This window comes from Hypanus sabinus, chromosome 9, assembly GCF_030144855.1.
Source record: "Hypanus sabinus isolate sHypSab1 chromosome 9, sHypSab1.hap1, whole genome shotgun sequence".
In the NCBI taxonomy this organism is placed as follows: Eukaryota; Metazoa; Chordata; class Chondrichthyes; order Myliobatiformes; family Dasyatidae; genus Hypanus; species Hypanus sabinus.
In genome coordinates this window covers 104,340,859-104,357,914 of record NC_082714.1, presented here as the reverse complement: position 1 = coordinate 104,357,914, position 17,056 = coordinate 104,340,859, and the positions used below count along the sequence as shown (strand labels likewise).

Genomic DNA, 17,056 nt, shown 5'->3' with positions numbered 1-17,056 from the left:
AGTCAGCTACCAGAAGCAACGAAAGGTAACATCTCAAAATACTTTAGCTGCAGAATTTATCATCCTTAAAATGTGGAGCCAAGGGCCAAATGAGATACTGGACCCAAACAGTCCTTCATTTCTGCTACACATCTTTACCCATGAGCTAGCAGGGTGAGTATTTGCTGTTTGAGGAAAATCAGATCACCATGAATGAAGCACATTTCCCCCTTTTCCCAAAACTTCATAGAAGTTACTAATGTAGATTTCACTACAAATGGACAGTGTAAATCTAAGCAAGAACAATCTACCATAGATTATACAGGAATTAATGGTAATTTGGCTGATGAGAGTGGATTAGGTTAGTTGTATTCTGCTAAAGGTGTGCTCAGTGAGTGGAAGGCCTTCAAAAATAAAATTTTGAGAGTACAGAGTTTGCATGTTCCCATCAGAATGAAAGGCAAGCCCAGCAGGTTTAGGGAACCTTGGTTTGTGAGATATTGAGGCCCTGGTTAAGAAGGGGGTGCATAGCAGGTAAAGGCAGCATGGAATGAATGAGATATTTAAGTACAAGAAATGCAAAAGAATACCAATACCAATCAGAAGGGCTAAAAGAAATAAGGTTGCTCTAGCAGACAAGGTGAAGGAGAATCCCAAGGGCTTCTCCAGATATATCAAGAGCAAAAGGATAGCAAGAAACAAAAATCAATCCTCTTGAAGATCAGAGTGGTCATCCATGCATGGAGCCAAAAACAAAATAATGGAGGAAGATTTTAAGTGGAATTTTTTTTTGGCATTTATATTTACTCAGGAGTCTACAGAAGAAAGGCAAAACAGCAGTGAGATCATGGATCATATACAGATTGCAGAGATGCTTGCTGTCCCGAGGCAAATTAGGGTGTATAAATCCCCAGGATCTGACAAGGTGCTCCCTCAGACCTTGTGGAAGCAAGAAATGCAGGGGTCCTAACAGATGTATTTAAAACATATCCTTAGCCATGAGTGAAGTGCCGGAGGATTGAAGAATAGCCAATGTTGTTCCATTGTTTAAGACAGACTCTAAGAATAAGGCAGGAAGTTATAGGCCGATGAGCCTGACATCAGTAGTAGGAGAGTTATTTGAAGGTATTCTAAGGGATTAGATGTATAAATACTTGGATAGACAGGGACCGATTAGGGATGGCCAATGTGGTAGGCTGTGTTAATCAATCTTAAGAATTTTTTAAAGAAAGGTAGCAGGAATGTTGATGAAGGAAAGGCAGTGGATGTTGTCTTCTACATGAACTTTAGCAAGGCCTTTGACAAGGTCCCACATGGGAAGTTGGTCAAGAAGGTTCAGTCACTTGGCATTCAGAATGAGATAATAAAACTGGATTAGATATTGATAGTAAATGGTTCCTTCCCTGACTGGAGGCCTGTGACTGGTGCTGGGCTAACAGAATTGGTGCTGGGCTTGTTGTTGTATATCACCTAAAATCAATGAATGGATGATAATGTGATATATTAGATCAGCATTTTTGCAGATGACACTAAGATTGGGGCTATCGTGAATGGTGAAGAAGGCTATCAAGGCTTGCAACAGGATCGGGGCCAGTTGGAAAAATGGGTTGAAAAATGGCAGGTGGACTTTAATGCTGCACTTTGGGAGGACAAACAGAGTGAAAGGTGAAATGTTGATGAGGATCATGAGAACTTCTTCACTCAGAGGTTGGTGAGTGCAGAACAAGCTGCCACCAGAATTGGATTCAGGTTCGATTTCAACACTTAAAGAGACATTTGAATAGGTACATGGATAAGAGGGATATGCAGAGTTCTGGACCGGGTGCAGGTCATAGGCCTATACAGAATAATTGTATGGCAGGGGCTAAATGGCCTGTTTTCATGCTGTAGTGTTCTATGACTATCCGTAGATTAGCTTAATGTCATGTTCAGTGATGTTCTCCTGGATGTTACAAGTTCAATGGACCATGATTCAAAAAAAAGCTCAATACAGTATGAGCAATGCTAAAAGTACTATGAATGTAGCACTTTCGGGCAGCTTCACAAGTGCTTAATGAGACATGGAGCCACAGCTTACATGAGAGGAAATCAAAAGCTTGATCAAAGCAAGCTTAAACAGCATCTTAGAGAAGGTAGAAGGCTTATAGAGAGAATTTCAGCACTTTGATTTTGATCTGGTATAGATACAGTGGAAATTGTGATCTACCAACTACTGATAACTGGTTTTCAAGGATATTTGAAACCCAGCCATATTCCTCCTCCTGTGCAGAGAAATAGAATATATCTAGTAGGATTAAACTAGATCAGAACTGGTTGGAGCAGATTGCAAATATGTGCCACTGAGGATTTGTAACAAGGCTTGCAAAAAATGTTCAATTGAAGCAGTTGACTGAAAACACAATATTCAGATAGATAATACGGTAACTTACAGTGAGACTGTGATAAACATGAAGCTCCAATTAGACAGTCCAATGTCTAATGCAGTTGTCAGGGCTGCAAAAGTAATAAAACAGGGAGGGAAAAAAATAGTGTAAAGTTAATAACATGCCATAGTTAATAAATGAACACAGTTCCAATGAGCATTTGTCAGCTTCACAAAATAACCTTCTCTTGCCTTTTAGTGCAATAATTTGCCTATGTGCTTTTTTTTTCCTTTTTACACATATTTCTCATAAGGTTCCATGTCCTAATAGATCAGCAAAATTCAATTCCATTGTTTTACTTTCTCTCTTGCTTTGGTTGGGTGTCAGCTAAATCTCATTTCAAGAACCACTTCTTTAAATTTCAATTTATTCTCCACCGATTCCGATCAACATGAATAAAATTCTCGCCTTTAGATCCCTCCACAAGTACAGATGATTTTAAACACATTTCAAACCACTGCTTTTCAAGATGAAGGCTTGGTGCTATGCAAGCATATACACATTCTTAGTCTCTCTTGTCAATAGCGTTAATTCATATATTTTAGAATTATCATGCCTTCATCTCATCTGCTTGTTGTTCTTGCATGTCAAGGACTCCAAGCTTTATCAACCCAAGTTCTTCCCTCCTTTTAATATCCTGACACTATTCCTCCTACAATCTTCTTTGCTGTGTTTACACTTTTTTTTGTCCAACTAACAATTATGACCAAAAGTTCATCTTCATTCTTTCATGCACCCAACCAATTTCAACTCAGAATCGTGTTACTTCCATGTTATTTCTATGGTGAGGTGTCTTCCCTCAAGAAATTCTTCTATCTGAAGAATTGTCTTTTCATCTGGATATCTTCATCCATTTTCTTACCCTCTCTTATCTGGTTTTCACTGATAGCTGCCAGCGAAACTTTGGCTGACTTAATTGCTCGTCTTCCTTCACTCATTCCAAACTGCAAAACCTCTGCAGGTGTTCTCAGCTCCAATTCCAACATGATTAATACAACTGGAGTTTGGTGACAGACTTCTTTTGAGCGGCTGAATGCCAAAGTTCCATTTTCTCTTCATGTACCACAATACCACTAATAAACATCAATCCACTGATCATGTACTTATCCAAATTTCTCTTAAATGTTTAAATCAAACCCACATCCACTACTTCCACTGGCAGCTCATTCCACACTCTGAGTGAAGGAGTTCCCTCTTAAATATTTCACCTTTCACTCGAGTAGCCTCTGGTTCTAGTCTCATCCAACTTCAGAGGAAAAAGCCTGCTTGCATTTACTCTATCTAGACCATAAGACATAAGAGCAGAATTAGGCTATCTGGCCCATCGAGTCTGCTCCACTATCCAATCATGGCTGATCCTTTTTTTTCCTCCTCCTCAACCCCAGTTCTCGGCGTTCTTCCCGTAACCTTTGATGCCATGTCCAATCAAGAACCTATCAATCTCTGCCTTAAATACATGCAATGATCTGGCCTCCACAGCTGCATGTGGCAACAAATTCCACAAATTCAACACCCTTTGGCTAAAGAAATTTCTTTGCATCTCTGTTTTGAAAAGGCACCCCTCTATGCTGAGACTGTGCCCTCTTGTCCCTAGATTCTCCCACCATGGGAAACATTCTTTTCACATCTACTCTGTCTCGGCCTTTCAACATTCGAAAGGTTTCAATGAGATCCCCCCCCCCCCCATCTTTCTGAATTCTAGCTAGTACAGACCCATCAAATGTTTCTTTCATTCCTGGAATCCTCCTTGTGAACCTCCTCTGGACCCTCTCCAATGCCAGCACATCTTTTCTAAGATGAAGGGACCAAAACTGTTCACAATACTCAAGGTGAGGCCTCACCAGTGCCTTAGCGTCACATCCTTGTCCTTGTATTTTAGATCTCCTGAAATGAAAGCTAACGTGGCATTTGCCTTCCTCACCACCGACTCAACCTGCAAGTTAACCTTCAGGGTGTTATGCACAAGGACTCCCAAGTCCCTCTGCATCAAAGATTCCTGGATTTTCTCTTCCTATAGAAAATAGTCCGCACATTTATTTCTACTACCTAAGTGCATGACCATGCATTTTCCAACATTGTATTTCATTTGCCACTTTCTTGCCCATTCTCCTAATCTGTCTAAGTCCTTCTGCATCCTACCTGTTTCCTCAGCACTATCTGCCCCTCCACCAATCTTCGTATTATCTGCAAACTTGGCAACAAAGCCATATACAGTCGGCCCTCCTTATCCACGGGTTCTGCATGTGCAGATTCAACCAACTGCGGATTGGGAAAACTCCGAAGTTCTCTCTCCAGCACTTATTGTTTGAGCATGTACAGACTTTTTCCTTTGTTACGTACCCCGTAACTGGGTCACTTACCAGCAAAGATAGAGAGGTCCGTTGAAGTCTGATGGTACTATTTTTAACAGTATTTATTGATAAAAATACACAAAAATAATATCAATGCAAACATACAGATAATATACGTCGTCACTACTAAGTCTAAAAGCGCGGGTATAATAATAATCACTAAGAAATAGCTCTGTCGTTGTCTAGGGGATAATGTATTGTCCGATGGAAATATAAAAGTCACTCAAGTTCATGCAGGCTGCAGCCTTTGGTTGGAGTCAAGAGAGAGAGTTTAAAACTTGCCCATTCCTTTTATGATGTCAATCCTTCGAGAGTCGTTGGGGCTGATTTCTCCTTTGTTTTAGCTAAAGCCGTTCTTCCGTGGTAAGGCCCACCAATTCCAAGGCAAATGGAAAAGGACGCACGTGGGCTTTCCACTGGCTTTCGCTATTACGAGATTTCTAGCGTTTCTTCTGGTGCATCTAAAGGGGCTGTTCCCCAGACCCTCTTTTATCCTGACTCACAGGGTCTCAGATGTCAGTCAGGGTGGAGGGATGCCACCCCTCAACCAGCCCACTTTTGGTCATTCCCCAAGGGCTTCAAATAAATAGCACAATACTCAATACACAATTCCGTTTCCAAGAGACAATGGCCGTTTCCCGTGGCTTTGTATCGCTGAGGGGCCAGGACATTCCAAACCCCTTTGTGAATTCTGCGTGTCTTTCTCTCATTTCCTGGGTCTCCTGACCCGAATTAATAGTGATCTTGCGATTCTCAAAAAGGAGGGGGCTACTTTGGACCCTTCGGTCCCTCAGAGTTGGGGCACAGGCGTAACACCTTGTCATTATTCCCTAAACAAAACAACTATTTACATAGCATTTAGATTGTATTAGGTATTATAAGTAATCTAGAAAAGACTTAAAAGTACAGGCAGTCCCTGGGTTATGAATGAGTTCCGTTCCTGAGTCCGTCTTTAAGTCAAATTTGAAGTCGGAACAGGTATATTCAGTATTATTTAGCATCAGTTAGTCAAACGTTTTTCTTAGTATATAGTATATACTTTACCTTTCCATGCATAAAAAACACTTAAGAAACATACATATTTCAATAATTAAACCATTGCATTGCTTAGTAATAATTGTAGCTTTCATCGGGGCAGGGCCTTTCACATGCTCCATTAAAATTGTTCCGATTGTTGACCAACTGTAGCCTGTAACACTGTAACACTTTTCCAATGACCGATGGCATTTCACCTCTTTCTGATCGCTTTATTACTTCCACTTTATTTTCAATTACGATTGTGATTATTTTCATGAACAGAAACACTGCGGATTCAGAGCAGTACCGCTGGGTCCTAATGTCCACCGCACAGATACATGTTAAATAAGGGACTTGAGCATCCGCGTTTTTTGGTATCCCCGGGGGGGGGGGGGGGGGTCTCAGAACCAATCCCCTGTGGAGGCCGACTGTATTCCATTATCTAAATAATTTATATACAGCATAAAAAGAAGTGGTCCCAACACCAATCCCTGCAGAACACCACTCGTCATTGGCAGCCAACCAGAATGATGAAGTTTTAAGGGAATTGGGGGGACGTAAGAAATGATTCTTGGACTCTTGTACACAATGGGTTAAAATTAAGTGCCAGCTTGTGTGTGCTCTGTTCTGGATAGTGTGCAGAGGTTGTCCTTCGTGAAGGAATCTGCCTCCAGCTTGCTTAGATTAACAACTCACAGCTGTCCCTTTGGGGACACCATGTCTCAGGGTTTTGCATCACTGAACTGAGTTCCCTCCTTTGTCTAATGAAAGGGAGTAACATCAAATTCTCCAACTCCTGGTAATTCCCTCCCTCTCCCTTCCCCATCCCACTTTCACTCTGTCTCCTCTTCTAGCTGCCTATCATCTCCCTCATGTTTCTGCCTTCTTTTACTACCCATAGTGCTTTCCCCTTAGATTCCTTCTTCACCTCTCCTACCTATCCCCTCCCTGCTTCCCCTCCCCCACCCCTTGATCTTTCCTCTGATTGGTTTTTCACCTGGCACATTCCACCCTCCCCACTCCTTCTTTATAGGGCCCCTGCCACTTCCTTCTTTAGTCCTGACGAAGGGTCCCGGCCCAAAACGTTGACTACTCCTTTCAATGGATGTAGCCTGACCTGCTGAGTTCATCCAGCTTGTTTGTACGTACTGATAAAGACTTGGCAGAAAATTCCATTTTTAATGAAAGTGGGGGGAGAGAGAGGGGGGGAGAGAGGGGGGGGAGAGAGGGGGGGGAGAGAGGGGGGGGAGAGAGGGGGGGGAGAGAGGGGGGGGAGAGAGGGGGGGGAGAGAGGGGGGGGAGAGAGGGGGGGGAGAGAGGGGGGGAGAGAGGGGGGGGAGAGAGGGGGGGGAGAGAGGGGGGGGAGAGAGGGGGGGGAGAGAGGGGGGGGAGAGAGGGGGGGGAGAGAGGGGGGGAGAGAGGGGGGGGGGATTGAGAATCTGTCTCCCTGATGCTTGGCTCCGCGTTTCTTGCCGGCTGAGTTCGAATAAATAAATGGTGAAAGGATAAAGTAATGTGTGGGGTGTGGTTATTGGTCCCGCAAATTTAAGTTTACAAGAAAAGGATCCTATACCTCTCGGAACTTTACATACATCTGTCAAATCTTCCCTCATTCTCCTGCACGCCAGGGAATTAAGTCCTAACCTATTCAACCTTTCCTTACAACTCAGATCCTCAAGTCTCTACTAGCACCTTTGTAAAGTTTCTCTACTCTTCCAATCTCATTGATATCTTTCCTGTAGGTTTATATTCGTACCTCTTCAAATAAAAAGGTACTGCAGCTTCTAGCTCCAACAACCTTCAGTTGTACTCCCATTTGTCACATATTCCACAAACGGCAACTGCATTGATGCCATTCACTTTGTCTCAATTGAAAACTGTCATCATCTTTCCAAAACTGATGAAAACTTTTCATCATCAGCTCCTGCATCTCATCCCCTCTATCTGTATTTCTGAGGCTATACTGTTACTCAATCAAGTCCCTAGGAAACGGGTGACAGTCAGGAAGGGGAAAGGGGTCAAAGAGCCAGTGCCCCTCTGTGGCCATCCCCCTCAACAACAGGTATATCACTTTGGATATCGTCAGGGAGGATGACCCAATCGAGGAAAGTCACAGTGGTTGGGTCTCTGGCATTCATTCTACCTTTGTGACTCAGAAGGGAAGGGAGAAGAGGCATGCTGTGATGAGAGGGGATTCATTAGTTAGGGGAACAGACCCTCAGCATTCTTAAGTGGGAGAGTGAACTGCCAGAAGTCATGGTCTATATAGGTACCAATGACATGGGCAGGATGAGCGATGAAGTTCTGCATAGGGAGTTCAGGGAATTAGGTGTCAAGTTTAAGGGCAGGATCTCCAGGGTTATAATCTCAGGATTGCTACCTGTGCCATGTGCTAGTGAGGCTGGAAATAGGAAGATAATAGAGTTTAATACGTGGCTAAGGAGTTGGTGTATGAGGGAGGGCATTAGATTTTTGGATTGTTGGGCTCTCTTTCAGGAAAGGTAGGACCTGTGCAGAAGGGACAGTTTGCACCTGAACTGCAGGGGCTGCTGCATGGTGGGGTTTAATCTAGAGTTGCAGGGGGATGGAAACCAGTGTGCCAGAACAGTTTGTGAAGAGGTTGTGGAGGCAGATGCTAGCAAAACCTCAGACAAAATTAGGAATCAAAAGGCTGAGCATACTGTGACAAAATTTGAAAAGGGTGATTACAGTACTGAAGGTGTTGAATCTGAATGCTAGCAGTGTACGGAATAAGGTAGATGAACTTGCAGCACAGTTGCAAATTAGCAGGTATGATGTTGTAGGCATCAGGTGATTCATGGCTGAAAGATTATAGCTAGGAGCTTAATGTCCAAGGATACAAATTGTATCGAAAGGGTAGGCAGGAAGGCTGAGGGGAACAGCATTGCTCTGTTGGTAAAAAATGAAATCAAATCATTAGAAAGAGGTGACAGAGGGTCAGATGTTTTTGAATCAATGTGGATAGAGCTAAGGAAATGTAAAGGTAAAAAGACCCTGATGGGAGTTGTATACAGACAGTGGTAAGGATGTGGCCTACAAATTACAACGGGAGATAGAAAGTGCATGCCAAAAAGGCTATGTTATAATTGTCATGGGGGTCTTCAATATGCAGGTAGATTGGGGAAATCAGATTAGTGCTGGATTACAGGAAGGTGAATTTCTAGAATGTCTTCAAGATTGCAATTTAGAGCAGGTTGTGGTTGAGCCCACTACAGAATCAGCTACTCTGGATTGGGTGTTGTGCAATGAACCAGAATTGAGTAGAGTATTGAAGGTAAAAGAATTCTTAGGGGCATGAGAGTGGAGTTGGTCAGAGTTGATTGGAAAAGAACAGTGGCAGGGATGATGGCAAAACAGCAATGGTTGGTATTTCTGGAAGCAATTCGGAAGGCTTAGGACAGGGGTCAGCAACCTTTACCACTGAAAGAGCCACTTGGACCCGTTTCCCACAGAAAAGAAAACACTGGGAGCCGCAAAACCCGTTTGACATTTAAAATGAAATAACACTGCATACAACGTTTTGTTTTGCCTTTATGCTATGTATAAACAAACTATAATGTGTTGCATTTATGAAATTGATGAACTCCTGCAGAGAAAACGAAATTACATTTCTGCATGCAACAAAAACATTTTGAACTCCGAAAAAAAGACGTTGGGTTGAAGGTTACTTTTAAGTAAAATACTCAACGTCTATTTGAGTCCTTCTTGTATTTATGAAAAACGCCAAACTTAAATTTGCCGCCAGCAGCAAACCAAAAATAATGTCAGCCACCTGTCAACCTGAAAAATAAAAGGACTATTTCACCGAACAATGAAAACATATGAATATACGTAAAATAATACGCAATTAAAATATTTATCATACTTGTTCAGGTTGACTCACACCTGACAATGCAGTCGTATTCAGTAGGGATGGATCGATGCTTAGGGGAGTGACCGGGAAGGATAATGTGTTTTTTTCCTCTCTGAACTCACAGAAGCGTTTCCCAAACGATGTTTGCATTGCGATGATTGCAGAATGTAAATACTCCGAATTTATCATGTCGTGACATTGTTTGAACTCTCTCAAATTGGGGAAGTGAGACAATGTGCCTTTCTGTAAATCTCTGGCAAGCAACGTCAACTTGCGCTCGAATGCCAAAACATCCTCCAACATGTGCAGGGCTGTACGTCCTTACCCCGTTGAAGAGCTGTGTTCAGCGTGTTCAGGTGCGCTGTCATGTCTACCATGAAGTGTAGCTTTTCCAGCCACTCTGGCTGTTCCAGCTCAGGAAAGCTGAGCCCTTTGCTGCCCAGGGAAGTTTTCACTTCTTCCAGACGCGCGACAAAGCGTTTCAGCACCTCCCCTCTGGACAGCCAGCGATAAAAACACGTTGTAGCGGTTGCTACACGCAGTCAGTAAACTGCAGTCAAAGATAGCTTTATTCGAACTAAACAGCCTTGCTTTTAAGCCTCCCTCAACCCGCCCCCCCCATGGGCGCGGATGCTGCAAAAGACACGTACTCACAAACCCCCGTAGGCTATCTCCCTTAGCCTGAACGCTGGCTAATTGTGAGCCGGTTCGGATGTGTCAGGAAATGGGTCGCCACAACGTCTTATTTAGATTGTACAAGATCACCATAATCTTCAAATATAGAATTACAGTTCAAAAACTAACAAACTAACATAAAATACATTTTAATTAAATACTGACCATGTAGTGGTGTGCTACACGCAGCGCTAAAATTACGACACAGAGTCGGTAACTGCAGTCGAAGGAAAAAACTTTATTCGAAATCTTCAGCCTCACTTTTAAGCCTCCCTCAACCTGCCCCCCCCCCCCCAATGGCGCAGAGGCTCCAAAGCTCTGTGCTCGCAAACCCCCGTAGGCTATCTTATTGTGAGTCGGTTCGGATGCGCCAGGAAAAGGGTCGCCACAACCAATTATTTCCCAAAGCAACAGGGAGCGCAGCACAGACGTAAAAGAGCCACATGTGGCTCCGGAGCCGCGGGTTGCCGACCCCCGGCTTAGGATATATACATCCCAAAGAGGAAGAAGTATTCTAAAAGGAAAGATGACTCAACTGTGGCTAACAAGAGAAGTCAAAGCCAACATAAAAGCCAAAGAGAGGACACGTAATAAAGCAAAAATTAGTGGGAAGTTAGAAGATTGGGAAGCTTTTAAAAACCAACAGAAGGCAACTAAAGTAGTCATTAAGAAGGCAAAGACGGAATACGAAAGTAAGCTAGCCAAGAATATTAGAGGATTCTAAAAGTTTCTTCAGGTACATAAAGTATAAAAGAGAGGCAAGAGTGGATATCAGACCACTGGAAAACAATGCTAGGGAAATAGTAACGGGGGACAATGAAACAGCAGATGAACTGATTAAGTATTTTGCACAAGTCTTCACTGTGGAAGACACAGTGGATGTTCCAAGTGTCAGGGGGCATCAAATGTATGAAGTTACCATAACTAGAGAGAAGGTTCATGGGAAATGAAAAGGTTGGGAGATAGATAAGTTGCCTGGACCACATGGTGTACACCCCAGAGTTCCAAAAGAAATGGCTGAAAGGATTGTGGTACCATCGGTAAGGATCTTCCAATAATCACTAGATTCTGGAATGGTTCCAGAAAACTGGAAAATTACAAATGCCACTCCACTCTTCAAGAACGGAGAGAGGCAAAAAAAAGGAAATTATAGACCAGTTAGTCTGACCTCAGTGGTTGGGAAGATGTTGGGGTCAATTATTAAGGATGGTGTCTTAGGGTATTTGGAGGCACATGATAAAATAGGCCATAGTCAGCCTGGTTTCCTCAAGGGAAAATCTTGCAACAAATCTGTTGGAATTCTTTGAAGAAATAACAAGCAGATTAGACAAAGGAGAATCAGTTGATGTTGTGTGCTTGGATTTTCAGGTCTATGACAAGGTGCCACACATGAAGCTGATTAATAAGCTATGAGCCAATAGTATTACAGGAAAGATTCTAGCATGGATAAACAAGTGGCTGATTGGCAGGAGGCAAAGAGTGGGAATAAAGGGAGCCTTTTCTGACTGACTGCCTGTGATTAGTGGTGTTCTAGAGGGGTCTGTGTAGGGAACGATTCTTTTTCGTTATATGTCAGTGATTTGGATGATGGAATTGATGATGTTGCAAAGTTTGCAGACGATATCAAGATAGGTAGAGGGGCAGGTAATTTCTAGGAAATAGAGAGGCTACAGAAGATTTAGACAGATTCTGAGAATGGGCAAAGAAATAGCAGATGCAATAGTGTCAAGATGTATATGGTCATGCACTTTGTTAGAAAAAAAGGTTGACTATTTTCTAAATGGAAAGAAAATACAAAAAAAAACTGAGGTGCAAAGGTACTTAAGAGTCCTGGTGCAGGACTCCCTGAAGGTTAATTTGCAGGTTGAGTCTGTGGTAAGGAAGGCAAATGCAATGATAGCATTTGTTTCAAAAGGACTAGTATATAAAAGCAAGAATATAATGTTGAAACTTTATAAAGCACTGGTGAGGCCTCACTTGGGAGTATTATTGTGAGCAGGTTTCCCCCCCCCCCCCCACCTTATCTTAGAAAGGATTTGCTGAAACAGGAAGGGTTTCAAAGGAGGTTCACAAAAATGATCCCAGGATTGGATGACTTGTCATACGAAGGGTGTCTGATGGTTCTGGGCCTGTATTCACGAGAATTCAGAAAAAATGAGGGGTGACCTCATTGAAACCTATCAAATGGTGAAAGGCCTTGATAGAGCAAATGTTTTCTATGGTGGAAGAATCTAAGACGAGAGGACACAGCCTCAGAATAGAAGGGTGTCCTTTCAGAATGGAGACTAGGAGGAACTTCTTTAGCCAGAGAGTGGTGGATCTGTGGAATTCATTACCACAGGCAACTGTGGAGGCCAAGTCTTTATGTATATTTAAGGCAGAGTTTGATAGATTCCCGATTGTTCAGGGCATGAAGGGATACGGGGAGAAGGCAGAAGATTGGGGCTGAAAGGAAAATTGTATTAGCCATGATGAAATAGAGCAGATTCAATGGGCCAAATGGCCTAATTCTGCTCCTATATCTTAATATCTAAAATGCTCCCAAGGGAAAGTCCATGCCATTGCCTAGACTTCTAGTCTCACCTCCTTTCTTTTGCAGATTTGCAATAGGGCATTGGCTTAAGCTCATTCAATCCACAGAGCTTTACCAAATGTTTCCACTCAGCTCCCAACCACAAGTTTGGAGAACTGCCAATTTAATTCTGCAAGCACATGTTCCCCATACCAAGCACCCCCCCCCCCCCCACCACTCCACAATGTTTCCAGACTAACTGGACGGATGCAGGTCCCTGCAGTATACATCTGCAGTCTCTTTATATGTCAAGTAAAACATTATGGGTCACAAAGCAGGAAAATTCTGCCAGGATGGTTGGCTAGACTCTACAGCAATAATCAAAGTGGGAACAGAGTTTGTGCTGAAATAACGAGTGAATTATACATCCTGCGGCTTCTGTTCTTTCTATAGTCTTTACATTCCCTCACCTTCATCTTTTCCCACACCATTGCTGTCTTGTTAAACCACTGAGAAACCCATTAAGATTCTGAGAACTGCAGGAAAAATGCTGCCTCAGTACTCAGAACATGTATCACAACATTCAAAATCCCATCTACCCTGCCCTGATTCTCCACTCACCCTTAAATATCCCACTCAGTCCTAACCGAACATTGAAAGTAATAATCGGAGGAGTCTCTCTAAACACTCCCACTGCCGATAGCCCAGTGCTTCCTCCCACCACCAAATGTCCTTGCAGTTGCTACCTCTGACATTCCCACAGTACTGCCTGCTCTAACAGATTGCTGAAGTAAAACCCCCATTCTCCTTATGACCACCCAGGCTCCAAAACATGCCTTATAATTGAAAACAATTTACTGCACCTCTTTCCATTTAGTATTATGAATGTGTTGCTATATAAAGGACACCAAATGTGGATTAGATACACATTCTGCAGCTTATTCTTGAATGAGCCCAACCCACCAAAAAAACTTCCAAGCTTGCAAGTTTTGATTATTTCCCACTCAGACAGAGTAAATAATCGAAGGAAACACCACAGCCCACTGACCTTTGCCTCTTATGAACACCCCATCTTTCATTTAAAGAATTTATAGCCTCCTCTATTCAAGTACAGTCGGCCCTCTTTATCTATGGGTTCCATATGCACGGATTCAACGAACCACAGTTCAGGAAAACCCGGAAGTCCTCTCTCCAGCACTCATTGTTTGAGCATGTACAGACTATTTTTTTGTCATTATTCCCTAAACAATACAGTATAACAACTATTTACATAACATTTACATTGTATTAGGTATTATAAGTAATCTAGAAATGACTTAAAATTACTGGCAGTGCCCGGGTTATGAATGAGTTCCATTCAAGTCCGTCTTTAAGTTAGATTTGAAGTCGGAACAGGTACATCCGGTATTATTTAGCGTTCGTTAGTCAAATGTTTGTCTTAGTATATAGTACATATTTTACCTTTCTATGCATAAAAACACTTAAGAAACATACATATTTCAATAATTAAACCACTGCATTGCTTAGTAATAATTGTAGCTTTCATCAGGGCAGGGCCTTTCACATGCTCCATTAAAATTGTTCCGATCGTTGACCGATTGTGGCCTAACGCTTTTCCAATGATCGATGGTGTTTCACCTCTTTCCAATCGCTTTATTACTTCCACCTTTTAATCGTGATCGTGATTATTTTTGTGAACAGAAACACTGCAGATTCAGAGCTGCACTGCCGGGTCCTAATGTCCACTGCACTGAGACAGGTTAAATAAAGTCCAGGATTCTGCTGGGTCCTAAAGACCACTACACAGAGACATGTTAAATAAGGGACTTGAGCATCCGCGTTTTTTGGTATCCGCGAGGGGGGGGGGGGTCTCGGAACCAAAGCCCCGCAGATAAGGAGGACCGACTGTATTTTAATAACTTTACACTGTAACTGAGCTTTCATTCTTTTACACTGGATTGTGATACTGCCATCCCCATAACACCTGCATGCATCTTTTATTTTTGTACTCTTCTCATTACCCATCACTGATGCCTTAAGTCCGTTATTAATAACTTTTTCATTTCTTACCTCATTAAGGACCATCTCTTTTAATCTCTGCATTTAATAATTCACATCTAACATTTCTTCTAGAATGAAAAAAACACTTCATTTCACTCTCTGGAGCAGTGTAGACTGGTATTTTCAGCATTTTCTGTTTTATATTTAATTTCTTTAGCCACCTTTATTAAGGGTAAAAAGGTAACTGAAGAGAGTCTCCCACCAACTGAGAGGGTGTACAGGAGTAAGATATGCCAATTAGAGGAGTGGTCTTGCAGCAACAACCTTGCACTCAACATCAGTAAGATGAAAGAGTTGATTTAGACTTCAGGAAGGGTAAGACGAAGGAACACAAACCAATCCTCAGAGGGATCAGAAGTGGAGAGAGTAAACAGCTTCAAGTTCCTGGATGTGAAGATCTCTGAGGACCTAACCTGGACCCAACACTTCGATGCGGTTATAAAGTAGGCAAGACAGTGACTATACTTCCAGTAGGACATTGAAGAGATTTGGTATGTCAACAAATACACTCAAAAACTTCTATAGATGTACCATGGTGAGCATTCTGACAGGCTGCGTCACTGTCTGTTGGGGGGGGGGGGGGGGAAGGGGCTACTGCACAGGATCGAAAGAAGCTGCAAAGGGTTGTAAATTTAGTCAGCTCCATCTTGGGTACTAGCCTACAAAGTACCCAGGCCATCTTCAAGGCGTAGTGTCCCAGAAAGGCTGCATCCATTATTAAGGACCTCCAGCATCCAGGGCATGTTGCCATCAGGTAGGAGGTACAGAAGCCCGACAGCACACACTCAGTGATTCAGGAACAGCTTCTTCCCCTCTGCCATCTGATTCCTAAATGGACATTGAACCTGTGAACACTACCTCACTTTTCTGGGTTTTTTTTGCACTATTTTTAATCTATTGATACTGTAATTGATTTACGTATTTATTTTTTTCCTCTTCTTCTATATTATGTTTTGCATTGAACTGCTGCTGCTAAGTAATTTCACAACACATGCTGGTGATAATAAACCTGATTCTGATTCCTTGAGGATCTATCTAGTAATCTACATGTGAAGCCACAGAAACTGTGCTGGCCCTTCAATGAATACTTCTTGCCAGTTTTTACTGCGGCGAAGTATATGGAAGTTAGAGAGTTCGGGGAAAGCAACAGGATCAGTGTGCATACATGTGACCTCATTCAACCCTGAGATTCTTTTCCTGCTTAACAAATGTATAAAACAGTAACTGTAAAGTGTAAAAATCAGGAACTGTTAGCTGTAAACAAATTGTGCAAGTACAGATATAAATAAATAATAAATAACAACCATGAAGTAACAATATAACAGAGTCCTTAAATGAGCATAGCTATCCCCTTTTGTTCAAGAGCCTGATGGTTGAGGGGTAGTAACTGTTCTTGAACCTGGTGGTGCGACTCCTGAGGCACCTGAACCTTCTATCTGATGGCAACAGCAAGAAAACAGTATGGCCTGGGTGGTGAGGATCTCTGAAGCTGGATGCTGCTTTTCTACAGCAACATTTCATGTGGGTATGCTTGAAGTTTGGTAGGGTTTTACCTGTGATATACTGGATCGAATCCAACCAACTTTTGTAGGATTTTTCGCTCAAAAGGCATTGGTGTTCCAAAACCAGTCCACAATGCAGCCAGTCAGTACACTTTTCACCACATATCTATAGAAGTTTGCCAAGATTTTTAATGACATGCCGAACCTCCCCAGACTCCTGAGGAATAGAGGCACTGTCATGCTTTCTTTGCAATATTTATATGATAGATCTAGGACAGGTCCTTTGAGATAGTGACACCCAGGAATTTGAAGCTACTGACCCTCTCCACCAATCCTCCAATGATTACAGGCTCATGGACCTCTAGTTTCCCTCTCCTGAAGTCTACAGTCGGTTCCTTCATCTGATAACATTGAGTGAGAGGATGTTGTTATGACAGTCAGATATCTCCCTGCTGTATGCTGATTTATTACCCCTTTTGATTCCTCACTCCCTTTCTTAGAGCATATCAATATTACGAAGAAGGTGCTGGAGAAGTCTTGCAACATGCAAAGTTAGATAGATTCATCGGTCCTGACCGGGTGTATGCTCAAATTTAATGGGAAGCAAGATTGGAAATTGCTGGGGCCTCATTGGTCCCACATTGCAGGTTGGTCTGGTAGGT

At 42.5% G+C, this 17,056-nt stretch overlaps 1 protein-coding gene across 5 annotated transcripts in view; it reads right to left on the bottom strand.

The window, feature by feature from the left end:
- Nucleotides 1-17,056, bottom strand: part of slc35c2 (solute carrier family 35 member C2) — a 54,546-nt gene that overhangs the window by 28,744 nt on the left and 8,746 nt on the right. For all 5 annotated transcript variants that reach the window (XM_059980347.1, XM_059980346.1, XM_059980345.1 and 2 more), the window contains exon 3: nt 2,409-2,472. In XM_059980347.1, the coding sequence (XP_059836330.1) occupies nt 2,409-2,472 (64 nt within the window). The remainder of the gene's footprint in view (nt 1-2,408; nt 2,473-17,056) is intronic.